Here is a 15334-nt window from a genome sequence, read left to right as displayed (position 1 = left end):
GTTACAGTGATTACTGGTATAAGAAGTGAAGGTAGTACTGTTACAGTGATTACTGGTATAAGAAGTGAAGGTAGTACTGTTACAGTGATTACTGGTGTAAGAAGTGAAGGTAGTTCTGTTACAGTGATTACTGGTGTAAGAAGTGAAGGTAGTTCTGTTACAGTGATTACTGGTGTAAGAAGTGAAGGTAGTACTGTTACAGTGATTACTGGTGTAAGAAGTGAAGGTAGTACTGTTACAGTGATTACTGGTGTAAGAAGTGAAGGTAGTACTGTTACAGTGATTACTGGTGTAAGAAGTGAAGGTAGTTCTGTTACAGTGATTACTGGTGTAAGAAGTGAAGGTAGTACTGTTACAGTGATTACTGGTGTAAGAAGTGAAGGTAGTACTGTTACAGTGATTACTGGTGTAAGAAGTGAAGGTAGTACTGTTACAGTGATTACTGGTGTAAGAGGTGAAGGTAGTACTGTTACAGTGATTACTGGTGTAAGAGGTGAAGGTAGTACTGTTACAGTGATTACTGGTGTAAGAAGTGAAGGTATTACTGTTACAGTGATTACTGGTGTAAGAAGTGAAGGTAGTACTGTTCATTGGGTAATATGAAAGACTGACATATTCTGCTTTTGTTATTATTCTCTCACAGACAGAGAAGATCAATCTATCCTCTGCACGTGAGTAACCTGGGGTTATATATCTGTCTGTCTACCTGTATGTCTACCTGTATGTCTGCCTGTCTTGTCTGCCTGCCTGTCTGTCTGCCTGTCTTGTCTGCCTGCCTGTCTGTCTGCCTGTCTTGTCTGCCTGTCTTGTCTGCCTGCCTGCCTACATGCATGTCTGTCTGTCTGCCTGCCTGCCTGCCTGCCTGCCTGCCTGTCTGTCTGTCTACCTGTCTGTCTGTCTTGTGTGCCTGTCTTGTCTGTCTTTTGTCCGTCTATATTCTCACCATGGTAAATGATCCCAATTTAGATTACTGAAGCTGAGTATAGCTTAGTTTCTGCTAGGATCCTGTTTTTAAACTTTTACAGCCCAGTCCCCCTCCGACACTAGAAGTATATTTAGTTTCCCCCAGTCAGTCTCCTGTATTCTCCTTTATTCCCATCCAACAGCAACACAATGACCAGTGTCTGTGTCCTGCACACCTGCTCTCTGTGTATAGAGGAAATCACTGCATGGTTCCTCTGTTCCCTGGTGGCCTACACGTGTGTATAGAGGAATACACTGCATGGTTCCTCTGTTCCCTGGTGGCCTACACGTGTGTATAGAGGAATACACTGCATGGTTCCTCTGTTCCCTGGTGGCCTACATGTGTGTATAGAGGAATACACTGCATGGTTCCTCTGTTCCCTGGTGGCCTACATGTGTGTATAGAGGAATACACTGCATGGTTCCTCTGTTCCCTGGTGGCCTACACGTGTGTATAGAGGAATACACTGCATGGTTCCTCTGTTCCCTGGTGGCCTACATGTGTATAGAGGAATACACTGCATGGTTCCTCTGTTCCCTGGTGGCCTACACGTGTGTATAGAGGAATACACTGCATGGTTCCTCTGTTCCCTGGTGGCCTACACGTGTGTATAGAGGAATACACTGCATGGTTCCTCTGTTCCCTGGTGGCCTACACGTGTGTATAGAGGAATACACTGCATGGTTCCTCTGTTCCCTGGTGGCCTACACGTGTGTATAGAGGAATACACTGCATGGTTCCTCTGTTCCCTGGTGGCCTACACGTGTGTATAGAGGAATACACTGCATGGTTCCTCTGTTCCCTGGTGGCCTACACGTGTGTATAGAGGAATACACTGCATGGTTCCTCTGTTCCCTGGTGGCCTACACGTGTGTATAGAGGAATACACTGCATGGTTCCTCTGTTCCCTGGTGGCCTACACGTGTGTATAGAGGAATACACTGCATGGTTCCTCTGTTCCCTGGTGGCCTACACGTGTGTATAGAGGAATACACTGCATGGTTCCTCTGTTCCCTGGTGGCCTACACGTGTGTATAGAGGAATACACTGCATGGTTCCTCTGTTCCCTGGTGGCCTACACGTGTGTATAGAGGAATACACTGCATGGTTCCTCTGTTCCCTGGTGGCCTACACGTGTGTATAGAGAAATACACTGCATGGTTCCTCTGTTCCCTGGTGGCCTACACGTGTGTATAGAGAAATACACTGCATGGTTCCTCTGTTCCCTGGTGGCCTACACGTGTGTATAGAGGAATACACTGCATGGTTCCTCTGTTCCCTGGTGGCCTACACGTGTGTATAGAGGAATACACTGCATGGTTCCTCTGTTCCCTGGTGGCCTACACGTGTGTATAGAGGAATACACTGCATGGTTCCTCTGTTCCCTGGTGGCCTACACGTGTGTATAGTGTCCTTTCTGTTACATGTGTTTGTGTTGTGTTTATATGTCCTTCATAACTGGGTTGTATATGTGTGTTTTTATGGAGGACCCTTGTGAAACGAGATGTGGTTTATGTGTGTGAGTTTCTCATACATGTGTGTGTGTGTGTGTGTGTGTGTGTGTGTGTGTGTGTGTGTGTGTGTGTGTGTGTGTGTGTGTGTGTGTGTGTGTGTGTGTGTGTGTGTGTGTGTGTGTGTGTGTGTGTGTGTGTGTGTGTGTTCCAGCGGCGAGTCTGGTGCAGGGAAGACAGAGAACACTAAGAAAGTCATCCAGTATCTGGCTCATGTGGCCTCGTCCCATAAGACTGGAACTCTGGGTAGAAACAAGGAGGCCTCACAGGTAAACTGGTGAAGGAGAGAGAGCGGGAGAAGAGGGGGAGGGGGAGTGGAGAAGGGGGGAGGAAGAAGAGACTATATGGAGGAAATGGGGGAGAGGAGGAAAGGAGAGCTTGGTCAGGATACAAAGACAGAGGAGGGGAAGAAGATGTGAGATGAATTGGATGAAGAAGGACAAGAATAGGATGAGAATTGATTGATGAATGAGGTTTATTGTCCTGACTGAGGGAGAGGATTGATTGATGAATGATGTTTATTGTCCTGACTGAGGGAGAGGCTTGATGAATTATGTTTATTGTCCTGACTGAGGGAGAGGATTGATGGATGAGGTTTATTGTCCTGACTGAGGGAGAGGTTTGATTGATGAATGATGTTTATTGTCCTGACTGAGGGAGAGGATTGATGGATGAGGTTTATTGTTCTGACTGAGGGAGAGGATTGATTGATGGATGATGTTTATTGTCCTGACTGAGGGAGTGGATTGATGGATGGATGATGTTTATTGTCCTGACTGAGGGAGAGGATTGATGGATGGATGATGTTTATTGTCCTGACTGAGGGAGAGGATTGATGGATGGATGATGTTTATTGTCCTGACTGAGGGAGTGGATTGATGGATGGATGATGTTTATTGTCCTGACTGAGGGAGAGGATTGATGGATGGATGATGTTTATTGTCCTGACTGAGGGAGAGGGTTGATTGATGGATGATGTTTATTGTTCTGACTGAGGGAGAGGATTGATGGATGGATGATGTTTATTGTCCTGACTGAGGGAGAGGATTGATGGATGGATGATGTTTATTGTCCTGACTGAGGGAGTGGATTGATGGATGGATGATGTTTATTGTCCTGACTGAGGGAGAGGGTTGATTGATGGATGATGTTTATTGTTCTGACTGAGGGAGAGGATTGATGGATGGATGATGTTTATTGTCCTGACTGAGGGAGAGGATTGATTGATGGATGATGTTTATTGTCCTGACTGAGGGAGAGGATTGATTGATGGATGATGTTTATTGTCCTGACTGAGGGAGTGGATTGATTGATGGATGATGTTTATTGTCCTGACTGAGGGAGAGGATTGATTGATGTTTATTGTCCTGACTGAGGGAGAGGATTGATTGATGGATGATGTTTATTGTCCTGACTGAGGGAGAGGATTGATTGATGGGTGATGTTTATTGTCCTGACTGAGGGAGAGGATTGATTGATGGATGATGTTTATTGTCCTGACTGAGGGAGAGGCTTGATTGATGGATGATGTTTATTGTCCTGACTGAGGGAGAGGATTGATTGATGGATGATGTTTATTGTCCTGACTGAGGGAGAGGGTTGATTGATGGATGATGTTTATTGTCCTGACTGAGGGAGAGGCTTGATTGATGGATGATGTTTATTGTCCTGACTGAGGGAGTGGATTGATGGATGGATGATGTTTATTGTCCTGGCTGAGGGAGAGAGTTGATTGATGGATGATGTTTATTGTCCTGACTGAGGGAGTGGACTGAGGGAGAGGATTGATTGATGGGTGATGTTTATTGTCCTGACTGAGGGAGAGGCTTGATTGATGGATGATGTTTATTGTCCTACTGAGGGAGTGGATTGATGGATGGATGATGTTTATTGTCCTGAATGAGGGAGAGGCTTGATTGATGGATGATGTTTATTGTCCTGACTGAGGGAGTGGATTGATGGATGGATGATGTTTATTGTCCTGACTGAGGGAGAGGATTGATTGATGGATGATGTTTATTGTCCTGACTGAGGGAGAGGCTTGATTGATGGATGATGTTTATTGTCCTGACTGAGGGAGTGGATTGATGGATGGATGATGTTTATTGTCCTGACTGAGGGAGAGGGTTGATTGATGGATGATGTTTATTGTCCTGACTGAGGGAGTGGATTGATGGATGGATGATGTTTATTGTCCTGACTGAGGGAGAGGGTTGATTGATGGATGATGTTTATTGTCCTGACTGAGGGAGTGGATTGATGGATGGATGATGTTTATTGTCCTGACTGAGGGAGAGGATTGATTGATGGATGATGTTTATTGTCCTGACTGAGGGAGAGGATTGATTGATGGATGATGTTTATTGTCCTGACTGAGGGAGAGGATTGATTGATGGGTGATGTTTATTGTCCTGACTGAGGGAGTGGATTGATGAATGGTGTTTTTTTGTCCTGACTGAGGGAGAGGATTGATGGATGGATGATGTTTATTGTCTTGACTGAGGGAGAGGATTGATGGATGGATGATGTTTATTGTCCTGGCTGAGGGAGTGGACTGAGGGAGAGGGTTGATTGATGGATGATGTTTATTGTCCTGACTGAGGGAGAGGATTGATTGATGGATGATGTTTATTGTCCTGACTGAGGGAGAGGATTGATTGACTGAGGGGAGAGGATTGATTGATGGATGATGTTTATTGTCCTGACTGAGGGAGAGGCTTGATTGATGGGTGATGTTTATTGTCCTGACTGAGGGAGTGGATTGATGAATGGTGTTTTTTTGTCCTGACTGAGGGAGAGGATTGATGGATGGATGATGTTTATTGTCTTGACTGAGGGAGAGGATTGATGGATGGATGATGTTTATTGTCCTGGCTGAGGGAGTGGACTGAGGGAGAGGGTTGATTGATGGATGATGTTTATTGTCCTGGCTGAGGGAGTGGACTGAGGGAGAGGGTTGATTGATGGATGATGTTTATTGTCCTAACTGAGGGAGAGGATTGATGGATGGATGATGTTTATTGTCCTGACTGAGGGAGTGGACTGAGGGAGAGGATTGATGGATGGATGATGTTTATTGTCCTGACTGAGGGAGTGGACTGAGGGAGAGGATTGATGGATGGATGATGTTTATTGTCCTGATTGAGGGAGTGGACTGAGGGAGAGGATTGATGGATGGATGATGTTTATTGTCCTGACTGAGGGAGTGGACTGAGGGAGAGGATTGATTGATGGATGATGTTTATTGTCCTGACGGAGGGAGAGGGTTGATTGATGGATGATGTTTATTGTCCTGACTGAGGGAGAGGATTGATGGATGGATGATGTTTATTGTCCTGACTGAGGGAGTGGACTGAGGGAGAGGGTTGATTGATGGATGATGTTTATTGTCCTGACTGAGGGAGAGGGTTGATGGATGGATGATGTTTATTGTCCTGACTGAGGGAGAGGATTGATGGATGAGGTTTATTGTCCTGACTGAGGGAGAGGGTTGATTGATGGATGATGTTTATTGTCCTGACTGAGGGAGAGGGTTGATTGATGGATGATGTTTATTGTCCTGACTGAGGGAGAGGGTTGATGGATGGATGATGTTTATTGTCCTGACTGAGGGAGTGGACTGAGGGAGAGGGTTGATTGATGGATGATGTTTATTGTCCTGACTGAGGGAGAGGGTTGATGGATGGATGATGTTTATTGTCCTGACTGAGGGAGAGGATTGATGGATGAGGTTTATTGTCCTGACTGAGGGAGAGGGTTGATTGATGGATGATGTTTATTGTCCTGACTGAGGGAGAGGATTGATGGATGAGGTTTATTGTCCTGACTGAGGGAGTGGATGGGGAAACAGAATAAGGCAGGAAGAAAGTGAAAGAACCAGAGGGTGTAGGGAGGACTTGTTGTGGGGTAGCATTAGCATTAGTTGTGTTAAAGATGTACCGTAATTGCTGGACTATTAAGCGCGCCTGAATATAAACCGCACCCACTGAATTATAAAAAAAATATGTATTTTTTTATGTATTTTGGCGGTGGCATGAATCTTGCGAAAGCGGGAAAAATCCATAAATTAGACGCGTCATTGTATAAACCGCAAGGTTCAAAGTATGGGAATAAAGTAGCGGCTTATAGTCCAGCAATTACGGTATATTGAAACTATGGTTGAAACAAGGTGTACTGCTACATTTTGTATTACACTACATGTTGCTACTCCTCCATGACTTCCTGTCTACTACTGTTCTTCTTGCTGATCAAGTGCTGCTGGAGGAATCAATATAGAGTGACCTTGATAATCATTCCTGCCTCTCTGCTCCTCTCCTCTCTCCCTGCCCTGTCCTCTCTCCCTGCCCTGTCCTCTCTCCCTGCCCTGTCCTCTCTCCCTGCCCTGTCCCCTCTCCCTGCCCTGTACTCTCTCCCTGTCCGGTCCTCTCTCCCTGTCCTGTCCCTCTCCCCTGCCTGTCCTCTCTCCCTGCCCTGTCTCTCCCTGTCCTGTCCTCTCTCCCTGTCCTGTCCTCTCTCCCTGCCCTGTCCTCTCTCCCTGCCCTGTCCTCTCTCCCTGCCCTGTCCTCTCTCCCTGCCCTCTCCTCTCTCCCTGTCCTCTCCTCTCTCCCTGCCCTGTCCTCTCTCCCTGCCCTGTCCTCTCTCCCTGCCCTGTCCTCTCTCCCTGCCCTGTCCTCTCTCCCTGCCCTGTCCTCTCTCCCTGCCCTGTCCTCTCTCCCTGCCATCTCCTCTCATTCCCCCTCTCATGTTCTCTCCTCCCCCTACTGCCCCTTGTCCTCCCCTTTTTCTACTGTTTTCCTTCTCTTCTTTCTCCTATCCTTTCCTCCCTCTCTCCCTCCTCCCTCTTGATTTTTCACTCTCTCCTACCCTCTCTCCTCCAACCTCCCCCTCTTTCTTGTCCTTCTCTCCTGCGTGTTCAGATGGATGGCAGTAGGTCGTTGCCCCGGGGCAGTTCCATGGTGAACAGGGTGAGTGGGCTCTATCCTGTCCTGTCTTCTCCTCTTTCCTTCTCTTCTGTTCTGCCTACCGATTCTGGTTTGTGCTCCAGACTAACATCCTTTAACAACACCATTACTGATGTGTTCCTCCATAACTGTCAAGCATTTTGTTTTTGTTTGTACTGCATTCATTGGTCTGTTGTTGTCTTTTGTTGTTTGTTTGTCTTATCTGTTGATTCTCCCAACCTTCCCGTTTTTCTCCATCTCTCAGAGTGTGCAATATGTGAGTATAATATAGTCTAAAGACTATCACCACTGTGGGCTGATTAAGGTTAAACATTGCAGAATTGCAGATAGATGTAGAATGTATAGAGCAGACATAACTATCTTGTTCAGTGTAAGAGAGAATCTTGTCTGGTTTAGACGATACTTTTCTGTCTGAATGTTCTGAAAAGTTGCTGTCTCCTGAATGAAAGCCCTGCTGTTCTCTGGTGTCTATGGGTGTTTGGATTTTTACTGTACGGTATATCTGTAGCAACACCCAATGGGTGCTAGAATAAGTGGTGATGGGCGGGTCTATGAATCTCTCTCAACGTCCTGATTGGCTGGATTAACAACCTGTCAATCTTCAAACCATATACAGATGCCCAATGAAATGCTCTAGTTTCCTGATTGACAGCTGGTGTTAATCCCGCCCATAGGTGGGTCTCAGAATCATTCCCCTCATCGGTGAAGGAAAGCTTTGGAATTCACTGATGATGCACAAAAGCTTGGTCTTAAAACAACCGTCCATCTGAAAACCAGATAGGTGGAATCTCCCCTAAACCCTTTGGACGCTTAGATAGAGCCATCACCTTAGTGATTACACCTATCCAGTCTTTTCTGATCTGCTAGCACTGAAGGGGCAGTGGCTCGAGGTTGTTCTCAGACCGGGCTATAGACCTCCCTCCCCATCCTCCCTTTACAGTGAATGAGCTCAATGCTTCCATTCTGGTGGTCACACCTGTGAATGATGCCCAAATACACCAGGCATTTACCATGTAGAATAGTTAAGCATACATTCTGGCTGTCCAGGAGTCTCCACACATACCTGTCTGTGTGTGTGCGTGCTTTTATGTGTGTGTGTTGTTGCGTGCGTTTGTCTAGTAGTATGTGCATTGTTGTCAGTCTGAGCTTTGTTCCCATGCAAAGCCCTGGCTTCTTGCTACGTGTAGCTTTGAGTGCTGCTTGGCTGGCGTTCTTCACCTGCCGCTTTTAAATCCCCCTCCAGTAGCTCCCTAGATAATGCTAATGCTACCCTACTTAAAGCTATAGAGCTAGTAGAGCTATAGCCTGAGCCACTGTGTAGCTAAAGCCAGAGATAGCATCTGCGTAAAGCTAGAGATAGCATCTGCGTAAAGCTAGAGATAGCATCTGCGTAAAGCTAGAGATAGCATCTGCGGCCATACTTTCTGATCTAACGCAGTGGTTCTCGACTGATAAATTCATGTGAACTAGTACAACAGCACAGGGACAGGCTATTACACAGCCTCTGTGCTAGTTGGTTTCTGCTTACGCCACTTACGCGTTTTCTCGCCAACGTCTGGCCGAGGTCTTGGCAAGGCACCAATGTAGAGTTGTTGAATGCACAAAGTCTGGCACCTTGGCTGGCATATGTTAGCTGGCTAGATGCTGAAAATGTCTGTAAGAGAACACAGGAAAAGCTATTTATCTCTAGATTTCTCTGGGCTCATCCTGTTGAGATGCTATTACAGACTATATCTTGAAATTCAGAGTTGAGACCACTGGGTTACTGCCTTGTTTGCTCTCTGATGAGTCTGGTCTCCCCTCTTTTGTACTGGGATTGGGGGAACAGTATTTTGGCTTGTGGAGTTGCTTTGTGATGTATGTCCCAGTGTTGATGCGGTGCCTGTCCTGTCCTCCAGGGGGAGCTAGAGAGACAGCTGCTACAGGCCAACCCCATCCTGGAGGCCTTCGGAAATGCCAAGACTGTCAAGAACGACAACTCCTCCAGATTTGTAAGAATGTATTAATATCTAGATTGATCCCAGATAAGATCTACAGTATGTTTTTAATTGGTTGTATTTTTATTTACTGTGTTTGTTGTTGAGTTTGTATAATTTTTTCATTAATATGTTAATCATCAACTGACGCATTTCTTCTCCTCTTGTCTCTCAGGGCAAATTCATCCGTATTAACTTTGACGTGGCTGGATATATTGTCGGTGCCAACATTGAGACCTGTATCCTTCCTCTGCAGTTAGACTCTGTTTCGAGTCCCAACCTAAATATTACTGTTGTAATTCATTAGTATGCTCACTGTTGGGTCACTGCTAATCTGTCATCAGGTAGAAGTTGCCCTACACACAGGGGTGAGCTCAGGGAAGCAGGGGATGCAAAACTGCCCTCAGGTTAGTGTCTGGGGCTATTGAACCCTTCCTTTACTCCTGACCTCAGACCTGCTGGAGAAGTCGAGGGCGATCCGCCAGGCCAAAGATGAAAGGACCTTTCACATCTTCTACCAACTCATGTGTGGAGCTTCAGAGACCACCAGAGGTGAGAGAGGGGGAGAGGAGAAAGAGAGGGTAGGAGAGGGAGAGGAGAAAGAGAGGGTAAGAGTGGGAGAGGAGAAAGAGAGGGTAGGAGAGGGGAGAGGAGAAAGAGAGGGTAGGAGAGGGAGAGGAGAAAGAGAGGGTAGGAGAGGGAGAGGAGAAAGAGAGGGTAGGAGAGGGAGAGGAGAAAGAGAGGGTAGGAGAGGGAGGGGAGAAAGAGAGGCTAGGAGAGGGAGGGGAGAAAGAGAGGGAGAGGAGAAAGAGAGGGTAAGATAGGGAGAGGAGAAAGAGAGGGTAGGAGAGGGAGGGGAGAAAGAGAGGGTAGGAGAGGGAGAGGAGAAAGAGAGGCTAGGAGAGGGAGGGGAGAAAGAGAGGGAGAGGAGAAAGAGAGGGTAAGATAGGGAGAGGAGAAAGAGAGGGTAGGAGAGGGAGGGAGAAAGAGAGGGTAGGAGAGGGAGAGGAGAAAGAGAGGCTAGGAGAGGGAGGGGAGAAAGAGAGGGAGAGGAGAAAGAGAGGGTAGGAGAGGGAGGGGAGAAAGAGAGGGAGAGGAGAAAGAGAGGGTAGGAGAGGGAGGGGAGAAAGGGGATGGGTTGAATAGGTTGATCTGGTGAATAGATAGATCTGGTGAATAGATAGATCTGGTGAATAGGTAGATCTGGTGAATAGATAGATCTGGTGAATAGGTTGATCTGGTGAATAGGTAGATCTGGTGAATAGGTAGATCTGGTGAATAGATAGATCTGGTGAATAGGTAGATCTGGTGAATAGGTTGATCTGGTGAATAGGTTGATCTGGTGAATAGGTAGATCTGGTGAATAGGTAGATCTGGTGAATAGGTTGATCTGGTGAATAGGTAGATCTGGTGAATAGATAGATCTGGTGAATAGGTAGATCTGGTGAATAGATAGATCTGGTGAATAGGTTGATCTGGTGAATAGGTAGATCTGGTGAATAGATAGATCTGGTGAATAGATAGATCTGGTGAATAGGTAGATCTGGTGAATAGATAGATCTGGTGAATAGATAGATCTGGTGAATAGGTAGATCTGGTGAATAGATAGATCTGGTGAATAGATAGATCTGGTGAATAGATAGATCTGGTGAATAGGTAGATCTGGTGAATAGATAGATCTGGTGAATAGATAGATCTGGTGAATAGGTAGATCTGGTGAATAGGTAGATCTGGTGAATAGATAGATCTGGTGAATAGGTAGATCTGGTGAATAGATAGATCTGGTGAATAGATAGATCTGGTGAATAGATAGATCTGGTGAATAGATAGATCTGGTGAATAGATAGATCTGGTGAATAGATAGATCTGGTGAATAGATAGATCTGGTGAATAGATAGATCTGGTGAATAGATAGATCTGGTGAATAGATAGATCTGGTGAATAGATAGATCTGGTGAATAGATAGATCTGGTGAATAGATAGATCTGGTGAATAGATAGATCTGGTGAATAGGTAGATCTGGTGAATAGATAGATCTGGTGAATAGATAGATCTGGTGAATAGATAGATCTGGTGAATAGATAGATCTGGTGAATAGATAGATCTGGTGAATAGATAGATCTGGTGAATAGATAGATCTGGTGAATAGATAGATCTGGTGAATAGGTAGATCTGGTGAATAGATAGATCTGGTGAATAGATAGATCTGGTGAATAGATAGATCTGGTGAATAGGTAGATCTGGTGAATAGATAGACCTGGTGAATAGATAGATCTGGTGAATAGATAGATCTGGTGAATAGATAGATCTGGTGAATAGATAGATCTGGTGAATAGGTAGATCTGGTGAATAGATAGATCTGGTGAATAGATAGATCTGGTGAATAGGTTGATCTGGTGAATAGGTAGATCTGGTGAATAGATAGATCTGGTGAATAGATAGATCTGGTGAATAGATAGATCTGGTGAATAGATAGATCTGGTGAATAGGTAGATCTGGTGAATAGATAGATCTGGTGAATAGGTAGATCTGGTGAATAGATAGATCTGGTGAATAGATAGATCTGGTGAATAGATAGATCTGGTGAATAGGTAGATCTGGTGAATAGATAGATCTGGTGAATAGATAGATCTGGTGAATAGGTTGATCTGGTGAATAGGTTGATCTGGTGAATAGGTAGATCTGGTGAATAGATAGATCTGGTGAATAGATAGATCTGGTGAATAGGTTGATCTGGTGAATAGATAGATCTGGTGAATAGATAGATCTGGTGAATAGGTTGAAAATTGACATTTCGATTCATGACATTTGATCATTTTACTGATTACTGTCCTCTCTTTCTCTGTTTCTCTCTTTCTCTGTTTCCCTGTCTTTCTGTTTCCCTGTCTCTGTTTCCCTGTCTCTCTGTTTCCCTCTCTCTCTCTGTTTCCCTCTCTCTCTCTGTTTCCCTGTCTCTCTGTTTCTCTCTTTCTCTGTTTCCCTCTCTCTCTCTCTGTTTCCCTCTCTCTCTCTGTTTCCCTCTCTCTCTCTGTTTCCATGTCCTTCTGTTTCCCTGTCTGTTTCCCTCTCTCTCTGTTTCTCTCCCTCTGTTTCTCTCTCTCTGTTTCCCTGTCTATCTGTTTCCCTCTCCCTCTGTTTCTCTCTCTCTGTTTCACTGTCACTCTGTTTCCCTCTCTCTCTGTTTCCCTCTCTCTCTCTGTTTCCCTGTCTCTCTGTTTCCCTCTCTCTCTCTGTTTCCCCGTCTCCCTGTTTCCCTGTCTCTCTGTTTCCCTGTCTCTCTGTTTCCCTGTCTCTCTGTTTCCCTCTCTCTCTCTGTTTCCCTGTCTCTCTGTTTCCCTCTCTCTCTCTGTTTCCCTGTCTCTCTGTTTCCCTGTCTCTCTGTTTCCCTGTCACTGTTTCTCTCTCTGTTTCCATGTCTCTCTGTTTCCCTCTCTCTCTGTTTCCCTCCTGTTTCTCTCTCCCTGTCACTGTTTCTCTCTCTCTGTTTCCATGTCTCTCTGTTTCCCTCTCTCTCTGTTTCCCTCTCACTCTGTTTCTCTCTCTCTGTTTCCCTGTCTCTCTGTTTCCCTCTCTGTTTCCCTCTCTGTTTCCCTCTCTCCCTGTTTCCTCTCTGTTTCCCTCCCCTGTCTCTGTTTCCCCGTCTCTCTGTTTCTGTTTCTGTTCTGTCTCTCTGTTTCCTCTCTCTCTGTTTCCCTGTTCTCTGTTTCCCTGTCTCTGTTTCCCTCTCTCTCTGTTTCCCTGTCTCTCTGTTCCCTCTCTCTCCCTGTCTCCCTGTCACTGTTTCCATGTCTCTGTTTCCCTGTCTCTGTTTCCCTCTCTCTCTGTTTCCCTCTCTCTCCCTCTGTTTCCCTGTTTCTCTCTGTTTCCCTCTCTCTCTGTTTCCCCGTTTCCCTCTCTGTTTCCCTGTCTCTCTGTTCTGTTTCCCTCTCTCTCTGTTTCCTCTCTCTCTGTTTCCCTGTCTCTCTGTTTCCTGTTTCCCTCTCTCTGTTTCTGTTTCCCTCTCTCTCTGTTTCCACTCTCTCTCTGTTGTTTCCCTGTCTCTCTGTTTCCCTCTCTCTCCCTGTCTCCCTGTTTCACTGTTTCTCTCTCTCTGTTTCCATGTCCTTCTGTTTCCTGTCTCTCTGTTTCCCCTCCTCTCTGTCTCTCTGTTTCTCTCTCTCTGTTTCCCTGTTTCCTCTCTGTTTCCCTGTCTCTCTCTGTTTCCCTCTCTCTCTGTTTCCCTCTCCCTCTGTTTCTCTCTGTTTCTCTCTGTTTCCCTGTCCATCTGTTTCCCTCTCTCTGTTTCTCTCTCTGTTTCCCTGTCTCTCTGTTTCCCTGTCTCTCTGTTTCCCTCTCTGTTTCCTGTCTCTGTTTCCCTGTCCCTCTCTGTTTCCCTGTCTCTCTGTTTCTCTCTGTTTCCCTGTCTCTCTGTTTCCCTGTCTCTGTTTCCCTCTCTGTTTCCTATCTCTCCCTCTCTCTGTTTCCCTGTCTCTCTGTTTCCCTCTCTCTCCTCTGTCTCTCTGTTTCCCTGTCTCTGTTTCCTGTCTCTCTCTCTCTTTTCCCCGTCTCTCTGTTTCCCTGTCTGTTTGTTTCCTGTCTCTCTGTTTCCCTGTCTCTCTGTTTCCCTCTCTCTATCTGTTTCCCTGTCTCTCTGTTTCCCTCTCTCTCCCTGTCTCCCTGTCACTGTTTCTCTCTCTGTTTCCATGTCCTTCTGTTTCCCTGTCTCTCTGTTTCCCTCTCTCTCCCTGTCTCCCTGTCACTGTTTCTCTCTCTGTTTCCCTGTCTCTCTGTTTCCCTCTCTCTCTCTGTTTCCCTGTCTCTGTTTCCCTGTCTCTCTGTTTCCCTCTCTCGCTCTGTTTCCCTGTCTCTCTGTTTCCCTCTCTCTCCCTGTCTCCCTGTCACTGTTTCTCTCTCTGTTTCCCTCTCTCTCTGTTTCCCTCTCTCTCTGTTTCCCTGTCTCTCTGTTTCCCTGTCTCTCTGTTTCCCTCTCTCTCTGTTTCCCTCTCTCTCTCTGTTTCCCTGTCTCTCTGTTTCCCTCTCTCTGTTTCCCTGTCTGTTTCCCTCTCTCTCTCTGTTTCCCTGTCTCTCTGTTTCCCTGTCTCTCTGTTTCCCTTTCTGTTTCCCTCTCTCTCTGTTTCCCTGTCTCTCTGTTTCCCTGTCTCTCTGTTTCCCTCTCTCTCTGTTTCCCTCTCTCTCTGTTTCCCTCTCTGTTTCCCTGTCTCCCTGTTTCCCTCTCTCTCTCTGTTTCCCTGTCTCCCTGTTTCCCTCTCTCTCTGTTTCCCTCTCTCTCTGTTTCCCTGTCTCTCTGTTTCCCTCTCTCTGTTTCCCTCTCTCTCTGTTTCCCTCTCTCTCTCTGTTTCCCTCTCTCTCTGTTTCCCTCTCTCTCTCTGTTTCCCTCTCTCTCTGTTTCCCTGTCTCTCTGTTTCCCTGTCTCTCTGTTTCCCTGTCTCTCTGTTTCCCTGTCTCTCTGTTCCCCTCTCTCTCTCTGTTTCCCTGTCTCTCTGTTTCCCTGTCTCTCTGTTTCCCTCTCTCTCTGTTTCCCTCTCTCTCTGTTTCCCTGTCTCTCTGTTTCCCTCTCTCCCTGTCTCCCTGTCACTGTTTCTCTCTCTGTTTCCATGTCCTTCTGTTTCCCTGTCTCTCTGTTTCCCTCTCTCTCTGTTTCTCTCTCTCTGTTTCCCTGTCACTCTGTTTCCCTCTCTCTCTGTTTCCCTCTCTCTCTGTTTCCCTCTCCCTCTGTTTCTCTCTCTCTGTTTCCCTGTCTATCTGCTTCCCTCTCCCTCTGTTTCTCTCTCTGTTTCCCTCTCTCCATCTGTTTCCCTGTCTCTCTGTTTCCCTCTCTCTCCCTGTCTCCCTGTCACTGTTTCTCTCTCTGTTTCCCTGTCACTCTGTTTCCCTCTCTCTCTGTTTCCCCGTGTCTCTGTTTCCCTGTCTCTCTGTTTCCCT

General features: G+C 46.2%; 1 protein-coding gene across 7 annotated transcripts in view; it reads left to right on the top strand.

Moving 5' to 3' along the window:
- LOC118380193 (myosin-10-like) overlaps positions 1-15334 on the top strand; it is a 103673-nt gene that overhangs the window by 23759 nt on the left and 64580 nt on the right. For 6 of the 7 annotated variants that reach the window (XM_052495103.1, XM_052495102.1, XM_052495107.1 and 3 more), the window contains exons 5-10: positions 644-671; positions 2630-2744; positions 7392-7439; positions 9335-9427; positions 9588-9651; positions 9866-9964. In XM_052495103.1, the coding sequence (XP_052351063.1) occupies positions 644-671; positions 2630-2744; positions 7392-7439; positions 9335-9427; positions 9588-9651; positions 9866-9964 (447 nt within the window). Of the gene's footprint in view, positions 1-643; positions 672-2629; positions 2745-7391; positions 7440-7680; positions 7693-9334; positions 9428-9587; positions 9652-9865; positions 9965-15334 lie in introns of all 7 variants that reach the window. The other variant, XM_052495104.1, reaches the window with a different exon arrangement.

This window comes from Oncorhynchus keta, chromosome 34 (assembly GCF_023373465.1).
Source record: "Oncorhynchus keta strain PuntledgeMale-10-30-2019 chromosome 34, Oket_V2, whole genome shotgun sequence".
Lineage (NCBI taxonomy): Eukaryota > Metazoa > Chordata > Actinopteri > Salmoniformes > Salmonidae > Oncorhynchus > Oncorhynchus keta.
This window is presented reverse-complemented; position numbering and strand designations above follow the sequence as displayed.